At 48.0% G+C, this 14688-nt stretch overlaps 1 protein-coding gene across 6 annotated transcripts in view; it reads right to left on the bottom strand.

Annotated features, from left to right (window-relative positions):
- Positions 1-14472, bottom strand: part of Mta3 (metastasis associated 1 family member 3) — a 119443-nt gene extending 104971 nt beyond the window's left edge. For 5 of the 6 annotated variants that reach the window (XM_040737217.1, XM_040737219.1, XM_040737218.1 and 2 more), the window contains exons 1-3: positions 13965-14041; positions 11461-11528; positions 4892-4985 (exon numbers count right to left, since the gene is read on the bottom strand). In XM_040737217.1, coding sequence (XP_040593151.1) covers positions 4892-4985; positions 11461-11528; positions 13965-13992 — 190 coding nt within the window. In that variant the 5' untranslated portion in view covers positions 13993-14041. Of the gene's footprint in view, positions 1-4891; positions 4986-11460; positions 11529-13964; positions 14042-14365 lie in introns of those variants that run through there. The other variant, XM_040737223.1, reaches the window with a different exon arrangement.
- Between the last annotated feature and the right edge of the window lie 216 nt (positions 14473-14688).

The following is a 14688-nucleotide window of genomic DNA, read 5'->3' as shown; positions in this document are numbered from 1 at the left end:
AGTTAGAGGTGAGATAAGACATGGTACCCTGTACCACCACCACCCCGCAAAAGGCAACAAAGAGTGTCTTAGTTAGGGTTTCTATTGATGTGAAGAGGCACCATGACCACGGAAACTCTTACAAAGGGAAACAATTAACTGGGTCGGGCTTAGAGTTCAGAGGTTTAGTCCATTATCCTCATGGCAGGAGACAGCGGCATGTGGGCAGACATAGTGCTGGAGAAAGCTGAGGGCGCTACACCTTGATCCACAGGCAGCAGGGAGTGAACTGTCACACTGGGCACAGCTTGAACATATACGAGACTGTAAAGCCCACCCCACAGTGACACACTTCCTCCAATATGGCCATGCCTACTCCAACAAGGCCACACTTCCTAATAGCGACACTCCCTATGGGTCAAGCACTGAAACACACAGGGCACTGAAACACACAGGTGCTCAGGGGTCAAACCTATTCAAACCACCACAGAGAGTTAGGAGAAACGACGAGGGATGCGGAGGAAGAGAAAGAACACCTGTCCCCAAACTATTCCTGAAAGTAGAGAGGGAAGAAACACAAATCTCATTCCACAAAACAAGGTTACTCATACCAAAACCAAGTCAGATATAAGAACAAAGAAAATGAGAAAAAGCTATCGCCCAGTCCTCTGGATGAATGTAGATGTTCTCAATACAATACCAAACCACTGGGAAATCAGAGCAAGTGACGCCCTGTGTTTGACCCCCACCAGTGTAATTTAATGAATTAAAATGCCTTCAAACCAAATTCAGCAAAATATTAAAGAGATCACACACCAAGATTCCGTCAGTTTCATTTCAAGAATTCCCCTTCACCAAACAGAAATCAATAAGTAAAACACACAAGGCACATAAATCTAATCAGGGACAAAAATGAAACAGACATCTCCACATACACAGGAAAAAGCCTATGACAGAGTCCCACATCATTTCACACTAAAAAGCCTGGAGGAATTTGGGAAAGAAAGATACCATCACAGCAAGACAAAGGTTAGACAGGACAGACTCACAGCCAACACTACAGCAATCAGAGAAGAGGTGAAAAGATTTGCTGTAAAGTCAGGCGTGTCCACTCTCTCCACACTTCTCCAGTACAGTGTTTGTGTTCTCTAGCAGAGTAAGGAATAAAAAGGGCACAGGTGGGGGAAAGGTCAGATTATCCATATTTGCAAATGGTGGTCTACACTTGAAAGACCAGACTCGGCCAGGTAGTGTTGGTGCACACCTTTAGTCCCAGCAGAGGCAGGCAGAGCTCTGTGAGTTCGAGGCCAGTCTGCTCTACAGAGTTCCAGGACAGCCAGATACAAAGAGAAACTCTATCTGGGGGCTGGGGGTGGGTAGGGATAGTTGGGTGGTGATGGCTCACAAGCTTAATCTCAGCACTTGGGAAGTAGAGGCAGGTGGATCTCTGTGAGTTCGAGGTCAGCCTGGTCTATAGAGTAGTTCCAGGACAGCCAGGGCTAACAAAGAGGAAACCAGTCTACAAAACAAACAAAACATCCCAATAACACCCCTCACAGAAACAAACAACCCTAAAGTTCATATGAACATACAGAGACCTCCAATAACCACAGCAATCGTAAGAAGAAAGAGCAAGGTTGGGGATCTAAAATATCTGACCTCAAATAATACCGGAGTAACAAAACAGCTCGTACTGACCCAAAACAGACACACAGACCGATACAACAGAATAGAGAACCCAGAGCTGAAAAGACAGCCCAGTGGCTAAGAGCACTCACTGGCTGCTCTTCTAGAGGACCTAGGTTCAATTCTCAGCCCCCATATGGTAACTCACAACTGTCTATGACTCCAGTCAAGGGGATCCAATGCCTTCTTCCGGCCTCTGTAGGCACCAGACACGCAAGCAGTAACACAGACATACAAGTAGGCAAAACCTCACGTACATTAAAAAAATAAGTCTTATTAAAAGAGAAAACCAGAAACAAACCCACACAGGTACAATCCCCTAAGTTCCGCAAAGGTTAAAGGGCAGCCTTTTCTGCACAGTGTCCTGGGAAAACTGGATAGCCGTGTGTAGAATGAAACTAGAGCCCTCTCTCACCCTGCTCAAAAAAAAAAAAAAAATCAATTCAAACTGGATCAAAGACCTGAATGTGCAACCTGAAAGGAAAAAATAGAAAATACACTGTAGGCAGAGATCTAAGCAAGGAGTTGCCGAAAAGTCCTTTAATGGCTCAAGAGGTAATATGGAGAAGGACTGATGGGGCGGGGACTGATGGGGCGGGGACTAGAGAGTTGGCTCAGAGGCTGAGAGCACCTGTTGCTCTGTTCATAGTACCCACATGGTGGCTCACAACTGCACTTCCTGTGGATCTGAACCCCAGAGACCACAGGAGCATGGGTGTGGTCCACAGACATACATGCATTGAAGCCCTCATGCACTGGATCTGACACTCTTTTCTGAACCCCAGAGACCCTGGGAATATGGGTGTGGTCCACAGACACACATGCATTGAAGCCCTCATACACTGGATCTGACACTCTTTTCTGAACCCCAGAGGCCCCAGACATGCATTAAAGCACTGATACACATAAAGCAAAATAAATAAGGCTGAAAAAAAAAACAAAAGAAGAAGAATCAATTAATTCAGGCAGGCATACACCTTTAGTCCCAGCCCTCTGGAAGCAGAGACAGAAAGATCTCCATGAGTTAGAGTCTAGCCTGGTTTACATAGAGAGTTCCAAGCCAGCTAGAGCTACATAGTGAACCCCATCTCAAAGAAAGAAAAAAAAAATTAAAGAACTGACTAATGGGATTGTATGAAATTTAAAAGCTTTTCACAGCAAAGGAAACCAGCAGAGTGAACAGAGAGCCTGCATAATGGGAGAAAATCTTTGCCAAGTAAACATCTGGTGGGGAATTAAATATCTTGAATCTATAGAGAACTCAATCCAGACTTAGTGGCTCACACCTGTAATCTCAGGACTGGGGGAGATGAGACAAGATTGCCAAGGGTTTGAGGCCAGCCTGGGCTACGAGCCTGCAGTGTATACAGTGTGGAGGCCCGTCTCAAAGAGACAGACAGAAAACAGACTCACAGGTGTGGTAGCACGAACTTGTGATTCCAGCACTTGGGAGGCAGAGGCAGGAAGAGCAGGATCACAAGGTCAGACCTGTTTATGTAATGAGTTCAAAACCAGCCACGGACACACAAAAACTAGTCTCAAAAGAAGAAAAAAAAAAAAAAAAACACAGGAAGACGCCTGTTGTGGCTTGAAAGAGAATGGCCCCATAGGCTCATATGCCTGAATACCTGGTTGCAGGCTGGTGGAACTGCTTGGGAAGGATGAGGAGGTGTGGCCTTGCAGGCAGAGGTGTGGCACCGGGGAAGGCTTTGAGATTTCAAGGGAGTCATCAGGGCCATCCCCAGTGTGTTCTCTGCTTCACCCCTGTGCATCAAGATGGGAACCCTCAGTTGCTGCCCTGCCGTGTCTGAGGCCCACTTTGTGCTACCTCTTGCCATCACGGACTCTAAGCTTCAGGGACTGTAAGCCCAATTAAACACCTGCTCTTATAAGGTACCTTGGTCATCTTGGTGCTTTATCACAGCAATGGAAAAGTAAGACAACAATCCCGGTGTCAACCTTTGGTCCCCGTATGTACACACACACACACACACACACACACACACACACACACACTTTAAGCTACAAAAAAAAAATCTCACTAAGTATACTATCTATAGGAATTCTTCATATCTAAATAAGGCTTAGTACTTTTTCTAGAAAAATTTTAATTTCTTACATGCCTAATACTATAAATGTGTAACAACAAATACTTGGGGGAAATTGCAAATATTAGCTGGATATGGTATCACAGACCTATATATGGAGCACTTAGGAGGCTAAGGCAAGAAGATCATGAGTACACTCAAAGTCAATACTCAAAAACAAAAATCGAAACACTGCCCAGCTGTTTTAGAGAGAGGAAGAGTATCCCTCATTGACACACAATGAAATATACATTTCCTAAAATCTGTACCCACAAAGAAACTATAAGCAATAAAAAAATGCTACCCTGGTGGCTGGCTAACATTAATTTTCAAAAAATTTTATAATGGAAGTGTGCATGACATAATCTAAAGAAGTGGGCTGTGTCTCAGAGGTAGAGAGCACTTCCCTGGCATGCAGGAGGGCTTGAGTTGACTCCCTAACACACACACACACACACACACACACACACACACACACACGTTATAAACATATAGACCATACTAGTACATATAAATTATATCTGCATGTGTACACACAGAGAAGAAAGAGAGGAACCAAACACTACCCAAGACCTACTCCTATTTAAACTGCAAGGAAAATTAAACGACACAGAAAGGGGGTTCCTCAAGATGCCTGGGGGGACAAGGGGGCTTGCCACCAAGCCTGATGATCCAAAGAAGGGCGAAAGGACGAAGCTGACTCTTGCAAAGGCGCCCGCCACTCAGGCATGACGGCACACACAGTCACACACGCACAGATAATATATATACTAAAGTAATTTTAAAAAGAGAGAGAGAGAGAGAGAAGGGCTAGAGAGTTGGTTCTAAGGTCAGGAACATTGGCTGCTCTTCCGGAGGACCTGGGTTCAATTCCCAGCACCCACATGGCAGCTTATAACCATATGTAATTCCAGTTACAAGGGACCCTACACCCTCTTCTGCCTCTGAAGGCACCAGGCATGCAGGCGGCGCACAGATATATACCTGCAGGCAAACACCCATACACACAAAACCAAAGTTAAATTTAAATAAATAAATAAATAAGAAACAAAAAGCTTTGTATTAAAAGAGATCATTTTCCTCACCTCACAAAAAGCACAAAACATTTTTTTAATCCAAAAGAAAGCCATTTCACTTACTAGCATGCTTATCGGCAAGCATTATAAGTGTGTTGGAAATGTCACGTCGTCTATAGAAGCACACGACTTTTGCTTCCACGTTGCCACTTGCAGTCTAAGAAACAAGAAAAATTAAAGTCACATGAGGCCTGAAGTCTTGATGATAACATGTGCTGACAGCCCCAGCATTTGGAACTAACTCGGAAGGATTGTGCAAAGTTTTTGTTTGTTTGTGTGTTTTTTTTTTTTTTTTGGTTTTATGAGACAGGGTTTCTCTGTATTGTTTTGGAGGCTGTCAGTCCAGCCTGGCCTTGAACTCGGAATGTGCAAAGTTAGCAGCCAGTCTGGTCTATGCAGAGAGTTCCACACGTCTATCTAGCCAGGGCTAGATAGCAAGACACTGTCTCAAAAAGCAAACAGCATCAGCAAAACCTGGAGAGAAGGAAAGGGAGAAAGAGCTCCTCCAATTTTGTGTGTATGAGTGTTATGAGACAGGGTGGCCTTGAACTCATAAACCTCTTGTCTCCACCTCCCTCAGGCATTCACAACCATACCAGTCAGATTAAGCCCTCCAGGTTTTTTCTTGTTTTTTTTCGTTTGTTTGTTTGGTTGGTTTGGTTTTTCGAGACAGGGTTTCTCTGTGGCTTTGGAGGCTATCCTGGAACTCGCTCGGTAGACCAGGCTGGTCTCGAACTCACAGTGATCCGCCTGCCTCTGCCTCCCAAGTGCTGGGATTAAAGGCATGCGCCACCAACGCCCGGCAAGCCCTCCAGTTTTAAAAGCCACTAATAATTTGTTCTCGGTGCTGAATGTAGTCATCTTTGAAAAGCATGGCTGTACATTGCTCAAACCCATCCCCAGAAGTTCCCGGTTCTACAATGACTCTCTGCCCGGGGCAGTAGCCAGCAGGCAGGACAGGATAGAACAGCAAAAACACCCTCCACAGAGTCAAGAGTCTCCGTTTTTCTTTCACGTATGAAAATATCCAAAGCTGTAAGTTTCCAACATGGGACTCTTCTGATTAGAGTCTATAATACAATCGGCATTCAGTTGGGCTGTAATTTACTGCAGCTGAGGCCCAGGCTCCTACTCTAATATCTATAAATTCTGCAGGCTTTCAAGCAGGTCGATCATTCACTAGCAAGCTCTTCATAAAAACACACAGATTACAATAAAATGTTACTGTAATGCCCAATTCCTGACGTGCGTGGCACACGCTTTCAGAACATGTCTGGGCTTAAAGATATATTCAAATATAAAGAACATACACCATACTAAATTTGTCAATTTTACCCCAAGTTCAGCAGCAATATTTTAGTTCAGCAGCAATAATTCAGTGAGAAACGGTACTGTGGAGATATTGCCCCTTCAAACTGAAATCATATTAAGTTCCTACCCAAATGCCAATATATTTCATAATGCTGTGATCAAACTCATCCTCCAAAAGCAATGATCCAGCAATCTGCTAAATGAACAGGCCGATATTCCTATGTAAATAAAATCTAGGGCTTCGCTCTAAGCATTTTCTCATTTCTGTCTCATTAGTGAGCTCTCCTAACAGCAATGCTCTGCAAAGATGACTAAGTTCCCTGTTAAACCTGCTTGAGAGATAAAGATGCAGTTCAGAATATTTCTTTTCCTTTTAATTTATTTTTTTATTTTTTTATTTATTTTTTTGCTTTTTGAGACAGGGTTTCTCTGTGTAGCCCTGGCTGTCCTGGAACTCTCTCTGTAGACCAGGCTGACCTTGAACTCAGAGATCACTTGCCTCTGCCTCCCAAATGCTGGGATTAAAAAGGGCATACCAAGACAGGCGTTGGTGGCTCACGCCTTTAATCCCAGCACTGGAAGGCAGGTGGATCTTTGTGAGTTTGAGGCCAGCCTGGTCTACAAAGTGAGTTCCAGGACAGCCTCCAAAGCTACAGAGAAACCCTGTCTCAAAAACCCAAAAAAAAAAGCTGGGTGATGCTGGCTGTGGTCATGAACATCTTTAATCCCAGCACTCAGGAGGCAGAGGCAGGAGAATCTCTGTGAGTTCAAGGTCAGTCTGGTCTAAATAGTGAGTTCTGGGACAGCCAGGGAGGGCTACACAGAGAAACCCTTTCTCAAAATAAGAACTCTTTGGGTCTGGAGATAGCTCAAAGGTTAAGAGCACTGACTGCTCTTCCAGAGGACCGGAGTTCAATTCCCAGCACCCACATGGCAGCTCACAACGGTCTGTAAGTCCAGTTCCAGGGTAATCAAAACCCTCACGCATATACATAGGCAGGCAAAACACCAATGCACATAAACTAAAAATAAATAAATTACACATAATAAGAACACCCGCAGGACTAAGGGATGTGGCTTAGTGTGGGGTACATTCCTAGGATGTGCACAGCGTGGGGGTCAATCCCCAGTAACAAAAATCCTCTCCTGGGCCACACACACTCTTGACTATTGGGTCACTCACAATAGTGCAGCATTGTTCTTCCCTTACGGACTAGAGTAGCTTTGTCCTTCCCCCAGGACTACAGTACAGCATGGTTCTTCCCTTCCACAACGCACACATGAACCATTCCTCTGAAGCCCTGCTATTCTAAATAATGGTCCATTGAACAGTGACTAGCCTGCAACAGTTTCTGGTCTGTACAGAAGAGAGTGCAGGGGTGGGAGTGGGGGGTGTGACATAGATGCTAAGAGTTAACACTGAGCTTGGAGGGAAGACACAGAACATAGAATTGAAGACAAGCCTGGGCTTTGTCTTTTTTTCCTGAGACTTTGTCTCAAAGCAAAAACAAACAAACAAGCAAAAACAAGGGTTATACACAGCTCAACGATATAGCCCTGGCCCAGCATGTTCAAGGCCCTGGGTTCAATTCCCAGCACTTCAAATGGAGAGCTGGGGAAATCAATGTGAAAAGTTCCTAACTTCCATGCCTATTGCCAACAGCTCCCAAACTGCAGGGGCGATCCTGACTAAGGCTCCATGAAACGGTTTTAGGGGATCTTTGGAAATTATTTGCAAGAACATGTATATGCAGGTGGGGTAACTCAGTATATCACCAATGCTTTAAGCTCTGGCATTCAATAGGGAGAGACAGGAGGATCACACAGGTTTGATCCAGCTCTGTCTACATTGCAAGTTCCAGACCATCTCAAAAAAACAACACGGCTCAGTGGTTGGGCATTTGTCCAGCATGTGCAAGGGCCTGGGTTCAGTGTTTGGGAGTAGTGTGGTAGTATCTAGGGAAAGCTACAGGTATAGCTCAACACCCTAGCAAGTGAGTCTTGTGGGAGCCCATATGTGATTACAGCGTTCCGGAGGCAGAGGCTCATAGTAGAGGCAGGGCCAAAGCTATGTGTGACCCTGCTTCAACAATAGATACTTGGAGATCCGCATGAACCACCAAGAAAGTTCAAGACCAATTCGGGGGCCATAGCAAGACTTGTCTCAATGGTGGGCGTGATGGTACACACCTCTAACACTAGCACTTGAGGCAGGCAGATTTCTGTGCTTTTGGCGCTAGCCAGCCTGACACAGGAAGTTCCAGGCCAGCCAGGACTACATAGAGAATGTAAGGACTCAGGCATTATGCGGGCCTGCCCCTGTCACCTGGCAGAATGCACTCAGGCAGTGCCCTGGTCAGCCCAGGGTTCCATGGTTTCCTGACTTACATGCAGGTGCAAAGGACCCTTTAAAAGAAAGACCCTCACCCACTTACGCTGTCTTTCCTGCTCCTCTCTCTTCCCTTTCTCTTCCCTGCTGTTCCCCTGGGGCAGTCAGGACTTTTCCTGTCTCCCTCTTCTCCTGTGTCCTCTCTGTGTCTCTTTAACTCTTTCCTCCGCCCCCCCCCCATCCCCTTTCCCTTTCTAATAAAACTCACTAAACTCTGTCTGCTTGGCTTGTTTGTCCCCCTCCTCGGTCACCCTCGCATGCCATGGATTCCCCCAGGTCCCCCTCCAGCTTTATCATAACAGAGAAACCAGGTCTCAAAAAATAAAGTACGCAGTCTCAATCTTTGGTTTTACCGTGTGTGTGTGTGTGTGTGTGTGTGTGTGTGTGTGTGTGTGTGTGTGTGTACAGGAAAGTGTGTGTGTCCATGTGTGTGCGAGCACGTGGGATGAGGGTTGGGCCTGGTGGCAGGCAAATTTTACCCACTGAACCACATCCCCGCCTTCTCTTTCCTTTCTTATTCTGTCTTGCATTAGTAGGGATAGTCAGCCTTAGAAAAGCAAGCGCTGTACCACTGAACCACACAGCCTTGAATTAAATATTTGAAGGTGATAAATGACGTGGAAAAAAGGCAAGCAAGAGGCATTTGTATTTGTCTTTTGAGACAAGGTCTCCAGTTGTTTGGGCAGGCCTTGGGCTCTCCACTGGCTGCTATAGACTTCCCATCCCCCAGCCTCTGTCTCCCCAGCACTGGGACTATAGGTGTGCACCACCACACCCAGCTTCTTCTACGCTAGGCATTGAACCTGGGAGCTCTGCATGTGCTCGGGTAGCACTCCGCCAGCGGAGCTGTATTTGGCACTTCTAGACACTCAAAGAGCACAGGTGACATAAAACACGTACTTAAGAGATGAAGATAGGGCCGGGCGTTGGTGGCGCACGCCTTTAATCCCAGCACTCGGGAGGCAGAGGCAGGTGGATCTCTGTGAGTTCGAGACCAGCCTGGACTACCAAGCGAGTTCCAGGACAGCCTCCAAAGCCACAGAGAAACCCTGTCTCAAAAAACCAAAAAAAAAAAAAAAGAGAGAGATGAAGATAGTTAGCTCAAGTCTCACAAATAAAAGTAAAATTACAGAAGTCATACACAGATAGCATTCTGTCATTAGTTGCCTCTTTTGAGTTGGGGGAGGGGGATTGGGTGACAGAACCCAGGACCTTGCACAGACTCCTTAAAATTCTGGAACTTTTTGGATTCCAAACTAAAGCCTCTCGATAAACAGAGTTTGATATTGTTTATCTTGTGCCCTTTTGGCTGTATGTGGTGCACGACTCGAATCTCAGCCCTCGGGAGGGAGCACCAGGAGCTCACAGCCAGCCTGGACTTCAGGCGACCGACCCTGTCTCAAAACCAGAAATGAAAGCCCAGACTTCTCTTCTTTGACTTTCCCCTCACCTGGGCTCAGATGAAAAGATAACTTTTTGGAGGAGGAGTGTAGAGGAAAACACACACACACATATAAACTTACACATTCTACATTGTGTTTTCAATACCTACTTTCCTGAACTAGTGAGTATCACAGTCTTTTGTTTCAGCCAGCTACACGTTTTAAGGATCTTGAGATACATGGCTGGCACATAGCTAAAGCCATTAACTAAACAATTGTTGAACTGATGACTTTCTGAATTGTCTCGTGTGTATACTTATACATAGCATTGCTATTCACCGCGAACTTTGATTCAGCTTGTTTTTCTTTCTTCCACCCCCTCCCCCACCCCAGGAGACAGGGTTTCTCTGTGTAGTCCTGGCTGTTCTAGAACTCACTCTGTAGACCAGGTTGGCCTCTAACTCACAGAGCTCTGCCTGCCTCTGCTTCCCACACACACACACTGATTTCTTTACTGCTGAGATTTTAATTCTTTTTCCCACTGTGTTTTAAAGTTTGTTTTCCTTCCCTTTTTGTTTCTAAGACCCATCTCTCACTGGCCTGGAACTCCCCAAGGAGGTTCACCTGACTGGCTTGTGAGCCTCAGGGCCAGGGTTCGAAGCGTGAGCCACTAAACCGGTTTTTCTTTCTATTTTTCCATACGGGTTCTGGGGACTGAACTCGGGTCCTAATGCTTGCAAGACAAGTGCTTTACCAACTGAGTCATGTTCCCAGCCTTTCATTGTATTTTTTTTTCCAGACAATCTCAGGAATAAAACCCAGGCCAGACTTGAACTAGATATAATATTCTTGTGTCAGTCTCCTAAGTGCTAGGATCACACTGACTCATTTTACAATCTTAGGTTTGGTGGTGGTGAGACAAGGCCTCATTCTGTAGCCCAGGCTAACCCTGAGGTCCTCCTATGTGCCTATCTATAGGCATAAACCACTATGCCTAGTTTAGAAGAATTCTTCCTTCTAAAGCTAGGGGAGGCAAATATTAATTCACTAACAATTGCAAAACAGAGCACTTGGGAAGCTGAGGCAGGAGGATTTCTGAAGTCAGTGAAAAAGCCTGTCTCAAACAAACAAGCAAAATACATACTACAGTTCTAAGTATGTAAAGGAACCGACCTGATCTTCAACACTCAACACAATTTGAAGAGATCTGCAACCTTCCACTCAATAACATCTGACCAAAACAAACAAACAAACAAACTCTATCTAAAAAGTAAACACTCAGAAGTCTTAATCATTAACGTGGAACTGAACAGCAGGCGGCGCACACCTTTAATCCCAATGCTCAGGAGGCAGGGGCGGGCTGATCCGTGAGCTCAAGGCAGTCTACAAAGCGAGTTCTAGGACAGCCAATGCTACAAAGAGAAAACCTTTCTCAGGGGTGAAAAGATGAATTCTTACTCTGAAACTGAAAGTAAAAAAATCACCCCTTCGCCCCTTTAGCCATAACCCTTCAGGGGAAGCACCTAGATTCACCAAACAACACTCCTCACCTTGTTGAGCTCTTCTATTCTTCTGATTAGGTATGGGTTGCTGGATGAATTCTCAAAGTAAACATAATCTGCAATCAAAAAAGTTAAAGATCTCTTCAACAAATAGTTCACATTAGTCAGGCTCCATTTTTTTTTTTTTTTTGGGACAGGGTCACACTGCATAGCCCTGGACATCTTAGAACTTCCATATTAACCAGACTGGCCTCAAGCTCACAGAGCCCCACTTAACTGTACCTAAGATTAAAGTGCTGGGATTAAAAGTACGCAAAAGTTTATTGGGCTACATCTTTCTACACTGGGCAGTCCACCTCCGTTAAGCAGGTAATCCACTCATCTGAAATATGCAAACTCAATTAGCTGTATGTACCATGTCCGTTACTTTCCTAAAATTCCCATTTCTAAGCAGCCCAAACTGATTTACAACCCAACATCCCCCTGCCTCACACTCCCAAGTGTTGGGATTGGTGGCATGCATCACACCCTGCTTAAGCTTTGCTATTAGAAATAGTTTTCCATTAGTCCAAGGTGGTAAGAGGTAGCTAGCTATGTAGCTGAGCCTGGCCCTCCGCTCTGAGCCTCCTGCCTCCACCTCTTACAAGCTGAATTTACTGGCATGTGCCACAAAGCCCAGCCTTAAAGTAATTCGTTAATAATAAAAGAAGCCTGACTTGGTGTAATGGGGGTGGGGGCAAAGGCAGGATTAGAAAGCAGGAGCCAGCCTCAGCTACACAGCAAGACTTTGCCTCAAAAAAAAAAAAAAAGAAAGAAAAAAGAAAAGAAAGAAAAGCAAGGGGCTGAGGAGATGTTCAGTGGTTAAGAGCACTGACTGCTCTTCCAGAAGACCCGGGTTCAATTCCCAGCACCCACATGGCAGGCAGCTCCCAGCTGCCTGTAGCTCCAGTCCCAGGGGACCTGTCATCCATGGAAAAACACCAATGCACATAATAAATAAATAAATAAATAAATAAATAAATAAATAAAGCAGAAGCCTTAAGTCCCAGCACTTGGGAGGCAGAGGCAAACAGATCTCTGTGAGGCCAGCCTGGTCTACAGAGTGAGTTCCAGGGCAGCTGGGGCTATAGTAAATGCCCCGTCTCAAACAAAACAAGACAAAAGCCACCACAACAGTGATGGCCAGACATCTCCATCACCATGTATGAGAGCTCACTACCGCATCCTCCCAGCGGCGGCGTCCACACCCTGTCCCTCCAACCCAGTCAGCCCTGGAGAATGTTTCTTACATACAACTGTTGACCTCAGACAAACTTCAGAGCAAAGAGTAGGGCTTACCAGCCCAATCTCATTTCAAGCATCAACTTAAAAAAAAAAAAATCCGACGGGCAGAGACAGAGAAAGCTTGGTAACAAACTTTTCCATCTCTACCTGGGAAGGAGGACAGGGCTACTTGCTGGGAGGCAGAGCCGTCTAGGGAGGGTGTTGGATCGGATTTTTTTTTTTACATTTTTATCATATTTGATCTAACTCCATTTAGGCCCTTTCTTACAAGGAAATCATGGCAAGTTTTCAACTACACCTACAGGATTTCTCCAAGCGTGGCTTTTCACTGGAAACTCCCCACTGTGTGTTTATCTGAGACACTAGACTGCACAGTCACTGTCTACCTCTCTCCGGGCTCTCCGCTGCTAAGTGGCCTCATTTAAGCCAGGCCAGCCATTCCCCACCACCATCCATCAGGAGCCTCGCTAATGAGCAGAGAAGGAAGAAGAGCAAGCCTCACTCACAAACACGCCACTTATCTGAATTATTATTTTACCAGGAAGGAGGGAGGGAGGGAGGGAGGGCGTCGTGAGCAGGGAAAGTTTGTTTGACCTTATTTCTCTCTTCTGCAGAAGGGCTGGGGAGACAGACAGCAGACACAACGTCTAGGCTGAGCTCAGCTCCCCACCTGGGGCTGCGGCTCCCTGGGCCACCCACACCCAGCCCCACTCTCGGGGTGAGGGGTGGAGGGGCTGAACGCGAAACCGAAGGGAGTGGGGGGGGGGGGGTGAAGCAGCAGCGAAGGTACAGAGCCCCGGGCTTTGCAAACAGGCCTGTCCAGCTGTGTCCCTATCTGGGCCACCATCGCCCCCAGCCCCACACTCACACAGAAGCAGAGAGGCAGGGGCGGGGAGGGGAGGGGGCAGGTTGTCCCCAGCACCCCCCCACACACACACCCCCGGGGCCCAAAAGCCACGCGAGGGAGGAAGCCACTCGGCTAGGGGGGCCTCGCAGGGGCCCAGTCCCTTTGGGGCGTTCGTAAACCGGGGGAGGGTGTCCGATGCGTGTCCCCACGAGAGGCCTGGCCCCGGGACGCCGGGCGGGAGCGGTGGGGGAGGGGAGTGGGGGTGGGGAGCCCCTTGCGCCCGGCTCGCCCGCCCGCCCGCCCGCGGCGCTCTCGGTCCCGGGCTTCCCGGGGCTGCGGGGCGGTGAGCGTGCGTGCGCCGCCCGGACCCCCGCTCCCGCCGCCCGCGCCCCGACGGGCCGGGAAGGGCGAGCCTTCCTACCTCCGACCCGGTACATGTTGGCCGCCATGTCCGCCCGCCCGCCCGCGGAGCCCGAGCCGAGCCCCGCCCGCCGCCGCCGCCGCCTCGACCGCCGCCGCCGCCGCCGCCGCCGCCTCGCCACGGGGGAGGGGGAGGGATGGGGAGGGCCGGGGAGGGGGAGGGGAGGGGACACCGAGGGAGGGGGCTGTGCCCGCCCCCAGCGCCGGCCGAGCGACGCCGAGCCGGCCCGGGAGGCCGGAGCGCGGCGAGGGGACGGGGCGACGGGCTGGGGGACCGAGGACCCCGGGCCCCCGCCTTAGCTAGTGTCCCCGTGGCACACCAGGGCTCCCGGCTGGTGGGAGAGCCTGGGTGGGGACACAGGCGCAGCCGCTCCGAGCGAGCGTCTCCCCTGCCCTGGTCACCTGTCCGCCTTGGGACAGGTCCTGCCTTCCCGCTTCTGTCCCCGGCGACACCCCCTCCATGTGTGACCTCAAGCACATGAACGCCCTTCTGGGTTCCACTCTCCCGATCTGGTCAATGCGGGCGACAGATGCTTGAGTCCCTCCCTCGTGGTGACAGGGTGTTTGGTGGCTTTAGAGCCTGCAGGCCCTGGGGACCCCCGAGAAGACCCTGCGTGCTTGCAACTTGTCCAGCCTGAGACCCGGCCACCAAAAGAGGTCAAAGAAGCTGGCTCTCCAGCCCAACCACAGTGGCAGGTCTAGCAGAGAACTGAAACAGAGCTGAA

The sequence above is a fragment of the Mesocricetus auratus genome, unplaced genomic scaffold (genome assembly GCF_017639785.1).
Source record: "Mesocricetus auratus isolate SY011 unplaced genomic scaffold, BCM_Maur_2.0 Super-Scaffold_100676, whole genome shotgun sequence".
NCBI lineage: Eukaryota > Metazoa > Chordata > Mammalia > Rodentia > Cricetidae > Mesocricetus > Mesocricetus auratus.
This window is presented reverse-complemented; position numbering and strand designations above follow the sequence as displayed.